This window comes from Tympanuchus pallidicinctus, unplaced genomic scaffold (genome assembly GCF_026119805.1).
Source record: "Tympanuchus pallidicinctus isolate F22 unplaced genomic scaffold, pur_lepc_1.0 scaffold26, whole genome shotgun sequence".
Lineage (NCBI taxonomy): Eukaryota > Metazoa > Chordata > Aves > Galliformes > Phasianidae > Tympanuchus > Tympanuchus pallidicinctus.
The window spans coordinates 11,553,170-11,572,912 of NW_026294743.1; the positions used below are offsets into that span (position 1 = coordinate 11,553,170).

General features: G+C 42.3%; 3 protein-coding genes across 6 annotated transcripts in view; 1 reads left to right on the forward strand and 2 right to left on the reverse strand.

The window, feature by feature from the left end:
• Positions 1-12: 12 nt before the first annotated feature.
• ETFDH (electron transfer flavoprotein dehydrogenase) lies at positions 13-14,281 on the reverse strand. 3 transcript variants are annotated; one of them, XR_008208499.1, is made up of 14 exons: positions 14,151-14,281; positions 12,427-12,573; positions 11,419-11,648; positions 11,130-11,211; positions 10,735-10,853; positions 10,376-10,453; positions 8,443-8,589; positions 6,722-6,862; positions 5,388-5,531; positions 3,263-3,431; positions 1,470-1,652; positions 920-1,141; positions 351-836; positions 13-314 (listed from the first exon to the last, which is right to left on the reverse strand). XR_008208499.1 is itself a non-coding variant. In XM_052690362.1 (13 exons), the coding sequence occupies exons 1-13, from the start codon at positions 14,182-14,184 to the stop codon at positions 673-675; spliced, it is 1,860 nt and encodes a 619-aa protein (XP_052546322.1). In that variant the 5' UTR covers positions 14,185-14,281; the 3' UTR covers positions 13-672. The 3 variants fall into 3 exon arrangements, 2 of the variants coding, with proteins under 2 accessions (XP_052546322.1, XP_052546324.1); XM_052690362.1 differs by having other exon boundaries at positions 13-836; XM_052690364.1 differs by lacking the exon at positions 8,443-8,589 and having other exon boundaries at positions 13-836.
• Positions 14,282-14,308: 27 nt separating this feature from the next.
• On the forward strand, positions 14,309-16,636 carry CUNH4orf46 (chromosome unknown C4orf46 homolog). The gene is made up of 2 exons (XM_052690413.1): positions 14,309-14,472; positions 15,657-16,636. The coding sequence occupies exons 1-2, from the start codon at positions 14,362-14,364 to the stop codon at positions 15,810-15,812; spliced, it is 267 nt and encodes an 88-aa protein (XP_052546373.1). The 5' UTR covers positions 14,309-14,361; the 3' UTR covers positions 15,813-16,636.
• Positions 16,637-16,926: 290 nt separating this feature from the next.
• RXFP1 (relaxin family peptide receptor 1) overlaps positions 16,927-19,743 on the reverse strand; it is a 61,926-nt gene continuing 59,109 nt past the window's right edge. The window contains exons 18-20 of one of the 2 annotated variants that reach the window (XM_052690355.1): positions 19,483-19,701; positions 18,505-18,672; positions 16,927-18,426 (exon numbers count right to left, since the gene is read on the reverse strand). In XM_052690355.1, the coding sequence (XP_052546315.1) occupies positions 18,371-18,426; positions 18,505-18,672; positions 19,483-19,701 (443 nt within the window). In that variant the 3' untranslated portion in view covers positions 16,927-18,370. Of the gene's footprint in view, positions 18,673-19,482; positions 19,702-19,743 lie in introns of both variants that reach the window. The other variant, XM_052690354.1, reaches the window with a different exon arrangement.

Below are 19,743 nucleotides of genomic sequence, written 5' to 3' on the forward strand. Positions count from 1 at the left end.
AATTTGGGCAGATTCTGTTTTTGTTGTTTTGTTTTTCTTCATTTATTAGTACAGACCAGATTCCTTGCCAGAAACAAGTGCTGGCACACATATCACAGGGGTGCAGCTAGGAAGCATTTGTTAAACCTCCTTACAGATTGTAGTGCAGATGGGCTCCCCGTCATCATCAGGAAGAAAAACAAAAACAAGTCTGACTTTTATGTTAAACGTGTAACACAAACAGTGACAGTTTTCTAGATTAATGCATTTTCCCTACTGTGAGGTAGGACTACAAGTAAAGCACTTCAGGTAGACAGAGAAAGGCTTTTTTTTTTCTTTTGGTAAGTATAGTCACTAAACTCTTCCACCACCCCACACCAATGATTTTGGCTATGGCTCCTACCAACACCGAATTTCAGCAGCGTATCCAGGATGCAAAATTCATATGTTAGTCTGGAGAATAACTTTCTGCCATAGGACTCCTCAAAAGTTGTTCTATTTAAATAAGTTGTTCTATTTAAATAACTAGAGCACACTGACTTTCTGTTTTATACAATGGTCATACCTACAATTGAGAATGGCACGTTAGTCTCAAACGGAAACATTCAAATCAGTGCTGCACTTTACACTTCAGCATAAAATACTCCAACCTAGGTGCTGGTTGATCAGAAGTCACAGAAGTCTTCTGCCTGTTTACATCCCATTATAAGCTGGTCCTCCACCACCTTCGGGCACTACCCAGTTAATGTTCTGACTTGGGTCTTTGATATCACATGTCTTGCAGTGGACACAGTTCTGAGCATTTATCTGCAGTCTTGATCCTTCTCCTGTTTCCAGAGGGATGTATTCATAAACGCCTGGGGAAAACACAAGAGTTTGTCACTTCACTGACCAGTTTCTCCCTGCACGTATGGTCAAATGCTTCGTTTTTATTACCTACCTGCTGGGCAAAATCTTTGTTCTGGTCCATCAAATACAGCCAGATTCTTGCTCACAGGGATGCTGTCATCTTTCAGAGTCAAATGAGCAGGCTGGTCATGTTCGTGATTTGTACCACTTAAAGCCACAGATGACAGGAGATCAAAACTGATTTTTCCATCAGGCTTGGGGTATTCAATAGGTGTGCAGTCTTTGGCTGGCTTGAGCTGAGCAAAATCTGATCCTAAAACATTATTAACAAATAAGAGTCAGAGTAGAGTTATAAAAATTTGCAGTCACTCTTGAACAATTTAATCAAGCTTTTTTGACTTCCCTCCTTATCAGAACAAACTACTTCCAAAGAGGAAGTCCTTTTCAAAAGGCTCATCTATGCCCATGTGCAATACTGCTTTAATGCCTTTGTGTACGTGATGTACTAGGTAATGTAACATGTCTGCTTCACCAATTAGCCACTGATTCCTAGAGTTCTTGCCACTTGCCCACGAACGCTCTAGCTTCAAATAAGATCAGGAGTAACACGTGCATCTTCTTTCAGGAAATAATGAAATTACCTGGATGTTTTAACGTCCACGGTTCCTTTCCTCTGAGAAGCCAATAAAATATGCCTGTGTAGATCATCCCTCCATACACACCAAGCATGCTATGGCAGGACGGCCGGATGTTTCTAACTGAGTACAGCTCTTTCCAGACCCAGGACTTTTTCAGGTTCTCCTCATATTCTTGCACATCAAGTCCTACGGCAGGACATTACTTGTTAGGTACCTGGAGTAAAGGCTATCCTTAAAATACAAAACCATTGTTGAATAGAGACAGTTGTTAACGAGGAAGGGAGCAAAACCAGAATTGCTAATTATTAAGGTAGGAGTGTCCTAAACAGTGCATTTCAGCCTCCTGAAAAGAGCTGCTTTGTTGGCAGTTGTAAGCAGGTGTCTACCGTGGAGCAGACAGCAGTACTGGCACCTCTATTGGAAAGCAACTGCTCTCTTGGATTCTAAGATGTGACCAGGGCTGTTTACTTGCAATTCAAGACTCAGGTTTTTCATTTTAAGTTGTCAAGTTACAAGATTTCTCTTCACAAGTTAAGCAACCACAAACGTGCTGCTGTCAGTAGCTTTGGCTGTGGCCTAAATGGAGGACACCACTGCTAGACAGTGGTATTTCTCTCCCTCAGGAGCCAGCAAGTTAACAAGGCTCGTTTGACTACAAATTCCTGATTTTTGTTGAAAATACTGTAGACATTGCACATGCCACATCTACTACAGTACACTTACAGCCAAGTGATAAGGAAAAAAACAGGTTTCATATCAATAAAGTTTCCTGAGAGCCTCCCCATCACCATTCAGTTCCTACTGCACAGGATTAAACATTCTGAATAATTAAGTTCTAAGGGTTTGTCTGTCTGTGAAAACATGCTTCAGTCTCTATTTTCTGCCTCCTTATCTACACCCAAAGCTGTAACTGGGCAGTAATACCCTGTGCTGACAGAACCAGTAGCAGCCACAGTAACCCAGTATGAGTGATTATTATCATCTCAGATGGGTTCTAAGCACTTTATCATGTTGTGCTAAACTAGGAGGTTAATTTACTTGTTCAGCATACCTCTCTGCTATCTCTTGCTGCATGTTACACCTGAACAAGAGCTCACTAAGAATGATCCACTGCTACAAAGGGATTTCTGAAATAATTACCACGTGGCACATGGGTATGGTCCACTTCCAGAGTGACTGAAATCTTAACGAGGTTACCTCCTGTACAGCCTTTGTTAACAGATGAAAGGGAACAAGCAAGGCTGAAGTATAACACTACATGTGGTCAGGATCAGATGATCACTTGAGCATGTTTAACTTACATAACAGAGAATACACAATCTCACACAGATTACTGCAGAGATAGAAGCATCCTACCACAGAAGGAAAAAAAAAACCAAAACACAGCTATCCTACTAATGAAGTAGTGAACTTAAGAAATTGCACCCTCTTTTGCTTACATTTCATCAGGTCCGTGTAATTTTATTGCTTTCTGATTGTAGTCTTTCAGTAAGACTTTTTGAATAAAGAAGCACATTCTAACACTTGCAGGAAAAGAAAGACCATTCTTGTTCTCTTGTATAGGCAGTATTATAAGCTTACTTTTCAGATGCTCATTTGAGGCTTATTTAGCTCTAGCAGCAGGATCAGTATTTACTAATAATTAAAAGCTTATTTCTTAAATCAATTCATCACACAAATAGTAAATATAGCCACTCCAGGATTTACTCGTATTTCCTTCAGACATGAAGTTACAGCTAAGCTATTGGTGGTTCAACTGAACACCAAGTAATTCCACGTGACAGCAGTGATCTTACCTATGGTCTTTGACTGGAGATTTTCTCTGGTTAATTGGCTAAAGATGGCTTCTGAAGCCAACATGCCACTTTTCATCGCAGTATGTGTCCCTTTAATCTTAGGCACATTCATGAGTCCAGGACTGCAACCAATTAACAATCCACCTGGGAAGGTGAGCTTGGGTATTGACTGGAGAGGAAAAAGAAAGTAAGCATGTTTTCTGTTTGATTTTGAAGTGAATACAACATCCTGACAAACTGGCATGAGACTTGACCGGCCTTTATGCTTGGATCTGTACTACCTAAAAATGCACTGGAGCTGCTCAATTTTTGCATGGTAAGCCAATAAGAATGCAGCCACCCTAGTAGATCTGAGTACAAAATAACAGCACTTGTTCTTTCCTCATACCCTCCTTCTAGTTGCTTTATTTCTGATAAGGCTGGTTACTGTCACCCACAAGCATCACATTCCACCTTCAAGTGAATTGTTTTTCAAATTACATTTGTGCTTCCATTTTTCACGCAGTCTCACCTGGCAGCACGTTACACACTGCTATCTTTGTTCTGTTTCACAACTCTTCTCTGTTAAACTGCATAGTGCCCCTCTCCTAAAATGTGTGTTATTTGGGAGAAGTTGCTCAGCAGCCAACAAATGTATGTTTTTTGTGCTAAGTCATTTCCTTACTCCTGTTCAGCAAGGAGCACAATTAACTCAAACCTAAGACAAAAAGATGACTTGCAAGCATCACGTGTATTTCATTAATATACATTTATCCTCTCGTACTAACTACAAAGAAAGTATCCCTTGAAATTCAAGATAATCTGAAATAACTCTTTCTTTTCTTCTGCTTGTTTTGTCAGTACCTGCTCACTACTTACCCAGGGCAACCCACTTTTGAATATCCAAACACTGGTCACTAAAAAGCTGTACTACATGCATGGCAAAGCATGGCATTCCCCTGTGTCTTGGGCAATTTGTTGAATCACAGATGTTAATTTTGCTCTACTTCTCAATACCAGGTAATTTTAAAGACTAAAGAACATGAGATAAGGTTGTAGAGAACAGACCAAGAAATAACCTTACATCAGTAGAAATGTTAGAAATCTATTTGATGTAATGCTGTCATCAAAATGGAAAGTGGACTTAAACTTGTTTTTATATTAGGAGTAGTGCAAAGTAAAGGACGTGTTGGTTTAAGTCCAGAAAAGAAGTCCAATGATTTGGAGGTAGAGAAGTAAAAAAGCCACACCTCCTGTAACTCAGCTCACCAATGGCTGTAAGTGACAATAAAAATACCACATTCTTTTAGCAGCGTTTGAAGCACTGTAAGCACACAAGTGCTCCCATACTGACTACTTCATCCAAGCCAGAAATTCAACAATGACTCTCTGTGACGGAGAAACGAGCACACCAGAAAGAGCAGCCTTGATCCTGAGATAAGCTGAGACACTGCAGTTATCGTAAACCCTTTGCAAAAAACATGACAACACACTTCCAGTTCAGACTGCAGAGCAGACTGACTGAACACGGTATCACAAGCACGAGCAGTGAGTTACTTCATGAACCCACACGACTCAGTCCCAGGCAATGACACTTGCTCCAAAAGATTACACCAACAATTAACCTGCTGCTGAAATTCTGCTTGGATTGCAAAAGCTGCCTTACGCCACTTTTATATTAAAGGAGGGATTCAAATTAAAAAGAAAAGTCAAAGCTGCCAGAGAACAGAGGGTATCAGCCCCATGAATTGGCTGGAGGTAGCAAACAGCCTGACTACCATCACCAAGCACACAACAGAACACTCAATTATGAAAATCCCACCACCCTCCACTCACCCAGAAAAACAGAATAGATAAGTGCTGCCTCCTTTGCCCCCATGTTTCCAAGCAAAATGAAGAATCATCTGTAGCTCTTTCATTGTTAAACACATTTGCTTGCAATACAAACCCCATTAACAATGTAGATAGTGAAGCGACCATGTCAGAAGGCTGCTAGTATTACAGAATCCAAATCTAGCAAATCACAGCAACTGCCTCCAGCCAGACAACACGTTTCTGTCATTTCCCCACAGCACAAATCTGTATCTGCAGTGCTACAAAGGTGGCCATCAAGATCTGAAAGTAAACAGCTTCATTAAGTAATTACCTGGAGACCACCTTCATTCAGCGCTCTGGCACCATACGCAATCCTTTTTCCGCCCTCCAAAGTAGGTTCTACAGTAGGATGGTGCTTCCACCTCTGAAACTCCCTAAACGGATTCAAATAGGGATTTTGGTAATCTAAGCCAACCTTAAAAAGAAGCGTAACATTAATGGAAATGAATGATGAAATTTCAATAAAAGTTAGGAGCAGAAAACAACCGCGTATTAGCAATCAACTACTTCTGTCATGTCACACTGAGCCAGCCTTAGGATCTTTGTGCTTAAAGCACTGCCAAAAACAGGGCAGTGCCAAGCAAGTCTGAGAACTCACTGCCATAAGACTGTGACCTGCCTAAAACCTGAAGTACTTAATTGCATTGTAACCACCTTCCACCTGCCTTTGAAATAAATCAGTGAAATTAAGCATGGTTTAATGGGTAAGATAAGGAGGAAAACTCATATCAAATTTGTTTCAAGAACTACCCCTTCTTTCAGCTTGTCTAGGGCAAACAATTATTTCTAGATAGTTATCTCCTCACCCTCATACACTGAAAGCAGTTCACATCATTTAGCCCAGTCAATTATTTCCCATTAGGTGAACACCAGGGAAGAAACGATGAAAGAAGAAAATAGGAAGAGACATGCGTCTGCTGAATGCCCACAATCTGCATTTTACTCATTTGAGAACCTGTTCAAAGGTACATCCTACATTTCCCATCTTATTCACGGAAAAATATAAGTTGTTGAATTTTCTCTTTTGCCCAGTGGAATAATTTCTGGATCCTCCAAGTTTTATTTGAGAAAAATCAGCGAAATACACTATGAGTCAGCACCAAACAGCACCTGATTTCTCTCTGTTCCCTGCTCTTTGAGGACTGCTTGCATCCACTTTCATCACTGAGCTTCATGAAAGTGCACTATAATAACCAGTACAAGAATCAGCTCAGACTGACAGAGACATCAACTCCAAAGGCAAGAAGTGACCTGCTTTTGACATTTCTCCACTTTCAAATATTTCACAAAGTTTTGCAAGCACAGTTTTGGTTAATCACCTTTTTATGGCTTTAGGAAAATTTGTAACTTCTACAAAAAAAAAGGAAAAAAAAGCATTTAAGTTCTTCATTTTATCCTTCACAGAAGACACGACCTAAAGACAGAGTAATGTGATGAATTCATCTTGCCTTACACAGGACTAAGTGCACTCAAAATAGCAGAAGTACTGAATTTGGTCTGTTGCTGCTCTTGTGTTTTCATCTTCACATTAAAACAAAGAAAATGTTCAGTCTTCATTTTTATACAACAACAACCACATATGAGACAAAATATAACTTCACATACCACAAATCCAAGGGCAACTAAAGGTTCACCCTCATTTAAGTGATAAAGAAAGGATCCTCCATAGGTATGTCTGTCTAAAGGCCAGCCTACAGTATGCTCCACTCTTCCTGGTTTCCATTTCTTTTCATCAATAGTCCATAACTGAAATGAAGATCACCAATAATTATTTTAGACTGCAAAGCAATAGGCTTTCAATAGCATGAAAGGCAAACCCACAATTAAGTGCTGAGGGGAAAAAAAAATAAAAAAGATAAATTATTTCACTGCTGAAATTATGAAGTCATTCACCTGAAGGGCAGGTAACAAAGTATGAGAATTTTTTTAGGTTACCATTTACAAATCTGACAGCACTTCTCTCCCTTGAAAAACTGTGCATTAGAAAATATGACTGAGACTCCAGCGTTATACCCAAAATTCTCATTCAACCACAACTGGATTCCTCTAATGAAAGGCTTTTTTTCTACTAAAATATTGTTTTTTTCATATCATTTGCTACAATTCCTCACAGGATTTTCAAAGTCAGGCTTAACCACGTGGCTGAATTGGCCCAAATATTGCTGCCCAGCTATTTGCCCTCTCTCCCCTCTCCTGCACATCTCCACTACTCATTTAACCCATGGCATACTCACATTTTCATGTTTTCATTAACAGGTCAGTTTTCTGCTTACTTCACAAAACATCTCTTCAGTATGAAGTTCTGAGTCAAGTGTAATCTAATGAGAGGGGAATGGAACTACTCCTTCCAGCAGTTCAGTGCCATTAGAGCACCTCAAGCACAGAGGATACGTACACATGGATGTTTCAGTTTGGATTAAGGGGCACATTTTAAGCTGGTCTTCTGGTTGCTCCCTCTTACTGTGCTTTAGTTCACATTAAAGAGCAGGCACAGGACACATGAACTGAATTCCTTTCAGATGAAACTCAACTCCAAGACTGGCCCCAGAAGCCCATCTAAAGCATTCCAGTCACAAAAGAGTAACCCAGATGGCAGGACTCAGAGCTAGTCCAAAGTAAAAATAACCCTCAGACATGCATAGCATGGATACTGGCTGATCAGCATCACTTTATTTCACTTTACAGCTCCACCTCCTATTTGACTATTTCCCAAAGCAGACAGCTATGCTCAAACCAGTCTTAATTGTACAACTTAAGTATGAGAAATTTTAAGACTATGCCACTTGTAGGTACTTTTCATGACTAATATTTCCTGAATATAGAAGATTTAAAAACTAAACCCAATCCCTCTCTTGATTTTACAAGCCCAGTGAAAGAATTGGCAGGGGCAGGGGGCAGAAAGTAAGTTGGGAAGCTCATCCAGAGAGCACAACTCATCTGCAACAGCACGTTCCTCTCTAATGGATATACAAGAAAATCAGACAACCATTCTTCCCATCCTCAGGTACTAAAATACCCTAAGATTAGGCAGCAAGAAATCCCCTCTTATTCACTAGAAGCACTGAAAGCAGATTTCACAGATGAGAAGGATTTTAAAGTGAAAACGGTTTTACAGATAACTCTGGATAAAAAGAGAAACAGCAGCTGAAACAAACATTCAGTTAAGACATTCAGATAGAATGCCACTAGCTTCAAAACTGCCAAGCTTCTGACATCTGAAACTGTTATTCAAATCATTGCAATGACTTATGCAAAGTAGTTTGAATGCAAACTACATTGTATCTTGACATTATTCTCCTTTATCATTAAAATAATGCAGATCATACCTCTTTCAACCCAATGCCATAGGTCTGGGGTTGGCATTTCTCCCTTAGGTTGTATTTTGTGTACAGTTGTTTGGCTAGATGCCCATGACAGCCTTCAGCAAAGACAGTGACCTTCGCATGGAGTTCCAAGCCTCGTTCAAAAGTAGCCTGCAAAAATAGAGCATCTCGTAAGCTGTTACAACTGTCACCAACTCCCAGGAAGAAAATGGAGAGCAATAAGGTGATTTTACAGTACTCTGTGGTCCTGATCAGGGTCTACAAACCACTGCCAGCTACGGCTCTTGTCCAGTTGTATTTTACAGCCACCTATGATACAGTTCCAGCACACCTTGCAAGGCGATTCTAGTAGAACAGCACTGCACTGAACCCCCAACTCTGCACTGGGCTTCTCATGTCAGATCAGTTTGCTCACACCGTGCAGAGGAATCCCAACAGAGCAAAGAAACTTCACCTCTAACTTCACTTTCAGCATTAGACTAGAATAGGCTAGTAGATTAATCCTGCACTTCAAGGATACTAGATTCTAAATATGTATTATCTAAATACTCACATTTATCACAGGCACATCACATGCATTCTTACCTTCACTGTTTTGTTTGATTGGGGCTGACTACAAGGTGAGACTGTATTTGTTAACCACAGTATTTGATTAGGCTCTGTATAAATACACTGAAGGTAATTTTGCTTTGAAGATTATGCAAAATCTATTTACCTGAATCTTAATGCCCAGGAAGTACTATGAGCTGACAGCTAAAGCACTCGAACGCTCAGTTTATTGTAGCTGCACCTTAATTATGTACAAATTAATGAACTTAACAGACAATATTATTTTCATAGATATTTTCTACAAGAATGAGTGGCAATAAATAAAATTTAGATCTTCAGGATTCCTTAAAAAAAAAAAAAAAAATTCCTTCTGAATTAAACCCAAACTCTCTTTTATTACTATGACATATTACTTGCACCTCCTACTGGATGAAATGTATACCTGGAAAGTGCATGTGTGTGTATCCACTGTGGAAGACAGACAACTTTATACTGAGAAATGTATCACTTTTCCCCACCACTGCTTCCTCCCCCATTGCTTTTTTTGCCTCTTAAAACAAGGACAAGTCTTTTCTTCTCAATCCCTGCCTTAAATGAGAAAAATAGCCCAGATTTTTACATAAAAGTAAATACTTCTTGGAAACATAATGTAAACTAGTAAGAAACTTCATCTAAGAAAGACTAAGTAAAAAAAAAAAAACAAAAAAAAAAACAACTTGCGCCCAGAATTTCTGTAGCCTCAACTGTGCAAAACTTGAGCTATTCCGAGGTGCTGAACTCTCCCTATGCACTGCATGAGGAAGAAACATGCTTACCACAGGTTATGGATTCCTCTAAAAATCAGCTGAAGTCTGAACTGAAGACAGAAGGTCACGTTTTGTGCTGGCTGGACAGCTGCTGCATCCAAAGGTACAAAGACTGAGAACGTACCTTGCCCCAGCAAGGCAGACAGACTGTCAACAAATGTGGCAGCAGTTGCATGGAAGAAGATAAATCAGCCAGAAGTACACTCTTATGCACTGACAGCCATCAGCTGGACAACAGCTTCTGTTCCACCTTTGCACCTTTCTTCTAGGTGTTCCTGAAATTCTTTCCCTTGTTTCCTGATCTCTCATAGGTCAAAGCATCCTTTCAGACTTTCCTTCAAGTCATCCACAGCCAAAACTCCTTTTTTCAAAGGCTTTTTCTGCTTATCTCAGAAGGAACTTACAATGTTCTGAGACCAAAACTTTCCTGTGTAATTAATCAATTTCATATAGAAAGGAAAAACAGGCACTGAATGTTGTTATTCCTCTTGGGCTGCAGTGATATCACTGACAGCACTGGAAGCAGACACATCACAATTACAAGAATTAGATCTCTGGTTAAGGAAAACATAGCTACTTACTTTAGGTGCTCCATCCTTTTGAATGCCTACGTCATTAGTTGCTATTCCTTTCACACTCCCATCTTCATGAAAAAGAACCTTTGGAAATATTAACAAACAAAAACCCATTTAGATGATCATCATTCACAAGACCTAACACACAACTTCTAAACACCACGCCTTTCTGCTGTCTAATGGTACAACTTGGAAGACAGTAATTATTAATGTACTTGCTGATCTGCTTTGCTAAATCTGGGCCAGGGAGTTCAGTCACTGAATGTTGTGGCTGTACAAATGCTGTGAATGTACCAATAATATGGGGTGCAGCAGGGGGGGGGGTTCCAAAATGCTTCTTGTATGCATACTGATGTCATTATTACCTCAGCAGCTGCATAGCCTGGATACAGCTCCACACCCAGAGCTTCTGCTTGTTCACCCAACCATCTCACAAAGTGTCCCAGACGTACTATGTAATTCCCATGATTAACCATTGGAAGTCCTGGGCAAGAAACAAATAAGCATACAAACACACCTGAAACAGAACACTAAGCAAACAAACACCAGCTATATACAGCACATGTTGTATCTTTTCCTACAACTACTATTTTCAAAATAATACTGCTGTGCTATTACAGCCATCATCTCACAGACCCAAACATTGCAAGTGATTCTCCATACACTCACAACACTACATTGAATCAAAGTTGTTTGAGGCACAAAAAGCCTGAAAAGGAAACTGAAAAGACAGTACAAAGAGCTCCTCCCCACACCTTACCTGGCAGAATTGGTACTGGAATTCTAGATTTCTTTGTTAAAATTCCAAACTTGTCTTCAGTTACAGGAGTATGAAGTGGAGCCTACATAAAAGAGAGAAGAGAAAACAGCAAGTTGTTTTCACAGCCAATCCAGAACAACAAAAAAATCCAACACAGCAAAGCAAAAAAACAATTACTGCCCACACCTTGCAAGATCAACATATTTTATACAGTACTACACAACACAAGATTGAGTCAAATGGATGAATTTATTACACACCAGTAACGTGTCTGTATGTTCATACATACCCCCCGCTCCTTCCAGTCTGGAAAGAGTTCTTCTAAGGATCGTGGCTCAAGACAAGCACCAGACAGGGTATGTGCACCAATCTGAGATGCCTTTTCCACCAGACACACACGTATTTCTTTGCCCTGCTCAGCAGCTAACTGTTTGAGACGAATAGCAGCAGAAAGACCTGCAGGGCCTCCTCCAACAATGACAACATCAGCTTCCTCTGCAAATCTTTCCATGTTTACCCCTTCAATAGGAAAAAAAAAAAGGATGATAATTAGATAATCCAATCCCTAATTTCTCCCAGCCTCTTTCTGCTACACCTTGCTTAGTGATACTGGCTATTTGGTATCAGAGAAGTATTACCTGTTGTAAAAGGCAGCTAACATTTAACAGAATCCCTTCAGTACTTGGAACAGTGCACAAGGACATTAGCCTTTCAGTGTAACAGAAAACAAGCCATGAAAAACAATCTCTATGCACCACAAATATCAGGAAGTTAACATTAAAGTTAATTAGGAGCCCAATTGGCTAGCTGTATCAGAGACACCTGGTGAAATTCTAGGGAAGGGAGAAAGAACTAAAAAAAGAGCCTCAGTTAGGACAAATTCCTTTATTTTACACTAATCCATTAGAGTCTTTTCCAGAAGGGGAACCACTAAAACTGATAAACGCAGAGACTGGAATACCCAGAATGAATATTCATCTTATTTTTGCACACTCTCACAGTAAACACAACTGAGGAGAAGTCCAACACATCCATACATGACACAACTAAAACTTGCTGTGTTAGTATAACACTCAAGTTGACTGTAGATTTCCTTGAAATATCTAGGATTGGATTTAATCTAATTTCATTTCAGAGCAATAAAGACACTCTGAGATGGCGAGCATAACATTTCATTTGCAATATAAATATTGTACTTAATACAATTTCTGTTAAAAAGAAAAACAGCAACAAATTTCAGCACTATTAAAGCTCAATCAGAATAGAAGTTTTTAAAATGCATTTTGCCCCCACCAACCTTCCCATCGTTTGTCTTTGTCCCGAGGATGGATGGTGTAATGCGTGGTTATGCGAGGCACAGCAGCAGTGGATGCCCATCCTGCTGTATGCAGCGAGGGAAGGCAGTCCCTCTTTATGAGCTTCAGAGCACGAAAGCACTGACGTGCTGCAAAAACAGAAAACAGGTTTGCCAAAACAGTCCTTTTTGAAAGCTTTCCATTTTCCACAGCACAAGCAGTACAACAAATACGATAGTCCCCCTCCTCCTCCAAAAGACTGCACAGAAAGGGTCAGGACACACCAAGTAATAAACATAGGCTGTGATGAACTTTTAATGTGAACTCTGTACGTAGCCAAGAGAGCATAAGAGCTATAACCCTGTCTTCTCACAACCCTCAAGCATCCTTTGCCCGCAAACAGAAGCTGTGTGGTGTGGCTGACACATCTGAGGGATGGGATGCCACTCAGAGACCTAGACAGGCTTGAGCAGTGGGCCAAGGCAAACCTCAAGAACCACAGAATGGCCTAGGTTGAAATGGAATTTGTGGATCATCAAGTTCCAATCCCCTGCTGTGGGTTCAATAAGCCCAAGTGCAAAGTCTTACACCTGGTCATAGCAAGCTTCCACTATCAGTGCAAGTTGGGGAATGCAAGGATGGCGCATAGAACTGCCAAAAATGATTTGGGAGTACTAGTGGATGGCAACCTGGACGTGAGTCAGCAACATGCCTTCATGGCACACAAAGCCAACTGTATTCCGGGCTGCGGGCTGCGCGAAAGAAGCGTGGCCAGCAGGGCAAAGGAGAAGATCCAGCCTGTCTACTCTGTACTGGTGAGACCTCACCTGGAGCACTGCATATGGAGCTCTTGATGCAGAAGAGATAAGGACCTGTTGGAGCTCATCCAAAGGAAGGCCACAGCAATGATCCCAAAGATAGAACATCTCCCCTGCAAGGACAGGCTGAGAGAGCTGGTGAAGAGGAGGCCCTGGGGAGACCTGAGAGTGGCTTTTCAGTATCAAGGGCTGGGCCATAAGAAGGAAGAGAACAGGTTCTTCAGCAAGGTCTGTCCTGACAGGACAAGGGAAAAGAGCCGCAAACTATAAGAGTGAATGTTTAGATCAAATATAAGTCAGAAGTTTTTTACAACAAGAGCAGCAAGGCACTGGGACAGCTGCTCAGAGAGGTGGTGGGTGTCCCACCACTGGAAACATTTAAGGTCAGGCTGGATGGGACTCTGAGCAACCCGATCTAGCTGTAGGTGCCCCTGTTTGCTGCAGGGGAGTTGGACGAGGTGACTTTTAGGGGTTTGTTCCAACACAAACGGTTCTACAAGAAGCAATATAAGGACATCGAAGCCTATCCAGCTCCACTGTGAGCAAAATTGTTTTCCCTTCTACTTATAAGCTTCTTTCTGGTACTACACGGCCACTGCGATGCCTCCCCAGAGCCTCCTCTTCTCCAGGCTGCAGGAGTTCCCGCAGCCTGCCTTCACAGGACGCTTAGCTTCACTTCTGACAGGCCAGCAGGGCTGTGGGCACCCAGTGTTACGCGGCCCAGACCCGCACCGCGGCTCCTTACCACACAAGTCCCCTCAGACAGCACCGAGAAGCCCCCAGGGCCCGCCAGCCAGACAAGGGAACGGCACCGGCTGCCACGCAGCGGCGACCTTTGCTCCCATTCCGCGCCAGACCCAGCCCCACCGCGCCGTGCGTGCAGCCATGCGGCCGGTTCCCCGACTTACCTCGGCTGGAGGACGGACAGCGAGAAAACAACATGGCGGCACCACACGACCCCACTCCGCGCCCTCAGCACCGCGGGCATCTGCCCCCTGCCCCACCGCGCGCGCGCATTCGACAGCGCTCGCCCCGCCCCTTGGAGAAAACTACCGCTCCCGGCATGCCGCGCGGCTCTCGCGAGACAGGACGGGATCGGAGCGCTGTGCGGCGCGGGCTATGGCGGAGGCTTCGCCCAGCACCGGGCCTCGGCGGGCCCGCAGCGGCAGTGAGGGAGCGGCGCCGGCCGGAGCCCTGCAGCTGGAGGAGGTGGAGATGCAGATCGGCGACGTGAGTGCACGCCGAGTGGGCGGGAGGGGGTCCGCATGGACGCGTCTTTCTGTCAATCTGTCTATCTCATACTATTCTTCTGGGGAAACTGGCTGCCCGTGGCCTGCACAGGTGCACCTTTCTTTAGCTAAGGAACTGGCTGAGGGCCGTGCCCAACGGGAAGTGGTGAATGGAGTGAAGTCCAGCTGGTGACCCGTTACAAGTGGTGTCCTCCAGTCGGTGCTGGGGCCCATCTTGTTTAATATCTTTATTGATGATCTAGATGAGGGCATGGAGTGCACCTTCATAAGTTTGCAGATGACACCAAGCTGGGAGGTGGTGTGGATCTGCCTGAGGGTAGGGCGGCCCTTCAGAGGGATCTGGATAAGCTGGATCGCTGGGCTGAGGTGAATGGGATGAGGTTCAACAAGGCCAAGTGCCAGGTCCTTCACTTTGGCCACAATAACCCCATGCTGTGCAATAGGCTTGGGGATGAGCGGCTGGATGACTGTGAGGAGGAAAGAGACCTGGGGGTGTTGGCTGATGCTCAGCTGAACAGGAGCAAGCAGAGTGCCCGGGTGCAGGCATCTTGGCCTGCATTAGAAATGGTGTGGCCAGCAGGAGCAGGGAGGTGATCATCCCCTGTACTCAGCTCTGGTGAGGCCACACCTCGAGTATTGTGTTCAGTTTTGGGCCCCTCACTACAAGAAAGACATTGAGGCCCTGGAACGTGTCCAGAGAAGGGCAACGAAACTGGTGAGGGGTCTGGAGCACAAGTCTTATGAGGAGCAGCTGAGGGAGCTGGGATTGTTCAGTGTGGAGAAGAGGAGGCTCAGGGGAGACCTCACTGCACTCTACAACTTCCTGAAGGGAGGTTGGGGTAAAGAGGGGTTTGGCCTCTTCTCTCAGGCAACAAACAGGACACGGGGAAGTGGATGCAAATTGTATCAGAGGAGGTTTAGATTAGAAATGAGGAAGAACTTTTTCTCTCAGATGGTGGTCAGGCACTGGAATGGCTGTCAGGGAGGTGGTGGAATCGCCATCCCTGACAGTGTTCAAGAGGCATCTGGATGAGGAGCTATGAAATATGGTGTAGTGCTTGTGGTAGCAGTGGTGATGGGAGGACAGTTGGACTAGATCATCTTTGCAAGTCGTTTCCAACCTTGTGATTCTATGATTCTATCTGTCTGTCTGCCTGCCCTCAGGCCGCCTTCTCGCTGAGCCGCCTCCTGCAGGCCACAAGCGCCGTGTCGGCACAGGTGGAGGCGCTGGCGGCTCGCTGCTTGGAGAACGCGCGCTGCCTGCGGACGTGGCGGGACCTGCTGAAGGAGGGCTACGACTCCCTGAAGCCCAGCGAGTGAGCTGCTGTGGGACCGAGCCGTATGGGCGTCTGTTTTGCGTGCGTGAATTGCAGTCGTGTGAAAATAACGTTGCGACTTTGGACTTCCTCGGAGGCTCAGGTGATCTCAGGTTCGTGCTGAAGTAACGCACACGGAGTTACCCTGCACCCAGTGCTTTGCGGCCTTTTGAACACTCCTCGTTGCTGGATGTCTTTGTGAGAACTTCCACAGCCTCCAGCCTTCCCGTGCCTGTGCTCTTTCATTATGGAAAGGATGGGATCGTGTGGCAGGTTGTGGCTTATTTACAAGCTTTAGGTAACCCCCCCTGTCCCAGACGTTATTATTTTATTGTGGTATATTTCTGTGAGGTTGCATTTTTGTTTTACGAGAAGTTTTATTGCTGTCAACAATTCTACACTATTTTCCATTGTAATAAAGTGCCTTATGGTGGTCCACATCAGCAGTGTTTACTGTTAGGATGAATTGTTCTGAAGCACAAGGAAAAGCTTCCATCGCTTAGGACAGAACCTGTGAAACGGACTCTCCCATCTTGGGGAAGAACTTTTTTTTGTACTTGATGCTGTTTTTATGTCTTGCCTTAAGCAGTTACTAGTTCATTAGTTTGGTGCTGTTACCAGGGCCTTTGGGTCTGGAAGATCACTGTTATGTAATAAATATCTGTACCGAAACTCCTGTGCCTTTTCCACAGCTGCAAATGCTAAAATACAAGGGGAAGCTGCAGGAGAATGTAGCTGTACCCTGGATCAGCCACATTTTCCCTGGTAAAGCTATTTTAAAGAGAAGCTGTAGTTTTGTAATCAAAGCAATAAAGTTCTTACAACAAATTTTGAACTGACAGATATTCTTGGATTACTCATAGAAATGAAGATGACATTGAGTGCATTTAGAATCAACTTAAAAGAAAAATAGGAACATTGATAAGGACAGACATCCTATTGAAAGCAGGGGAGCAGCTTTCTGAACGAGCCTTAGATTACACAAACCCTGGTGAATTGAGTTCTGAGTGGCTGGGTTAAAGGTGATCTACATTGCAGGATTCCTCTTAGCTGTTGTTTTTGTTTGTTTGTTTTCCCAGTAACTCAAAGTGCTGCCAAACAACTTGGAACAGAAGTCATTTTGTTCAATGGACAATCTTTTATTTTGATTGAACTTACAGTAGATGCTTAACTTTTGATTTCAAGATAATCCAAAGTTCTGTAAACAGCTGAAGTGTGAGTCACACTATTTTTAATTCTACTTCTTACATTATTAAGAAGTTAAGTGCAAACACCAGAAGTATCTTTTAACTTCATTTTAAAAAGCTTCAAATCACCAATACAAAAGAATTTATTTTACCTTCTTGGGCTTCCAAGCCATTGGGCTGGGAATGTGGTACTAAAAGAAGAAAAGAAATCACAGTAATTCTTAAGGGAAAAGATCTTAGGTGTGTGTATGCAAAAGAACTGCCTCTACATCTATCCTTAACACCTTTTTTCTGGGGTGCAGAGGTTTGTTTCAGCTTGATGACATTATTGTGCTGTTCTATTACAAGGAGGAAAAAAGCAGCCCAAAAAGTGCAGATCTGTGCTGTTCCTAACATTTTTTTAGCCATATTGCATCTGTTCAGGTATACAAGGAGACTGAATGTATATGTGATGAAGCTTACTAAGACTGACAGTCATCTCTTTGGCACCCTCCTGTTATTCAACATGCAGAGATAGATAAAGGCTAAAACCTGTTGAAGTGTGTAAGCTGTTGGGAGCTATTTAGTGTAGCTCATAATGAAATGGTGAGGAGAAGAGCAGCGTCAAGATATTGGGGTGCTCAGTTTGGTCTTCCTAACTCTTCCAAAAGGAGAAATTTCCTCTAGTTAACAGCTGGAGGACACACAGTTGAGAAACACATTTAAAAAAGAATATTCTGATTCTGCTTGAATTACAACAGTTGTATGGGTGAAACGGTTGATAAAAGGAATAATGTTTCCACCTTTTTGACCTTGACAAATACAATAAAGTCATCTAATTATGAAATGAAAATATTTTCTTACTGCTATTCCCAAAAGCTTTTAAGAGCTGTATGCAGTCTAAAAAGTCTACCACTCAGAAATCTCGAGAGGAGTATGATTTTGAAGATGAAACCAGTCAACTCTGAAAAATAAAAGAGCTGTTGAAATGGGTATTTTTTTTAAACTATAAAAAGTTTATTGAAAATAGCCTTTTTTCCCCCAAAGATAGATGATTTTGAAATGCTGTGATTTCAATATGAGATGTTTTAAATATCACTTCATTTTTTTTTTTTTTTTTCCCCACACTCCTGGCTTGCTGGAGGAAAAAAAAGAAGGAAGAGATTGACTTCTCATTCTGAACTAGAACGAGTTGTCAAAATAGCAGGAACTGTTGCAAGGTGGAAATAACACTTGATACATTGGTTCTACCTGCAAGCAGCCACACTGTGCTTCCTCCTGCTTTGAGTTCTGGTGCGCAGGAGCCCAGGCGTCGTATCTCCCTCGCTTGTCATCGTTGTTGCAAAGCAGCAACTCCACAGGCGTGCAGACATCGCTGTGAAGATTCCAAACGTATTTACGTGCAGGAATTTAGTCTTGTTGACTGTGTAGTGACAGAGGCTTCAGAGGAGTCTGTACAAAGCACAGGGTTAGTTAGCTTTGGTGTGATTTCGTGCGTTGGCCACATCTCTACCCAAATGAAGGACGGACCGTAAGCTTTCTGACTGCCTTTGCCCCTTTTGGATCTTCTTTGTCTGTAGTTGTACCAGAACTGGTGAATCATCTCTTTGAAGGGTCGTGTAGTCAAAGTGTAGAGAAGAGGATTCAGAGCACTATTTATGGGCAAGATAAAAATCACCACCCAAGATGTTATGGTACCTTGGGGAGAGAAAAAGAAAGGAAGCTGTAGTAGGCATTATAGCATTTCTACCCATTAACTAACATGAGCCCTCGATGCTTATGAAACAGAGCTTCCTGCTTAGAGGGGTGGCTGCACACTTCCAGCTTGGCTTCATATCACAGGTTGTTTCTTCTCACTATTATTTTTGCACTACCCTTTGCTCTTGTCTCTTCTCTATTCTTTGCTTCCTGTCACTGCCTGGGATCTATATTCCCTATTCCTCAGTATTATTCATTATAAGTCCCCCCACAAAGCTTTTAAAGTTTTTAATCTTTTACTGGTTTTACATGGGAACGTATTTTTAGCATGAAGAAGGTTAGCTTGATTTTACATAACTTAGTGCCTGAAGTGTCAGTTTGTGCTAGAAAGTTATTTCAGGGTAAGAATTATATGGTTAAATCGAGATATGAAATTTTGTGTTGGCTTGAGCCCTAGTTAGGCAACAGAATCTCTGAAAGCCAGAAGATGAGAAAGACCAATCCAGTGCAAGCTTGGTTTACAAAATCATCTGATATATCTTATAGATATTCTATTGGGACAGACTTCAAAGATTTGATTTTTTGTTGTTATGTCCAAATTAAACGTGACTAACCTTGTAGATGATAGTAATATAATCCAGTGCAGTAATAAAGCAAAGTATAATTCATTATATTGTGTGTTCATCTATGAAGATAAATAAGCATATAGTTCATTACAGTAATATAATTCAATACATTCAATTCTTTCTTCTTTTAAATGAGAAACTATCTTCATGCACAGCCAAAACAGCAGCAAGGGGAAGAACATACCTGGTATTTCTACTTGCAGTAAAGAAAGGAGTTTCAAAATAAAAATGGGTATCCAACACAGTGCGTCAGTAAATACAATGAAGAAAAAACGTTTGGCCAGTGTCATCTCTTTTTTGATATGATTCTGAATCTCAGTAGCCATAATGGCTGTTTGGTGAACACTGTAGAACATACTTCCGTAGGAAAAGACAATGATGAGAAAAGCTGCCAAGTTTACACCTGTTGAAAAGGCTTTAATTAGTTACTTCTTAAAAGCAGAAC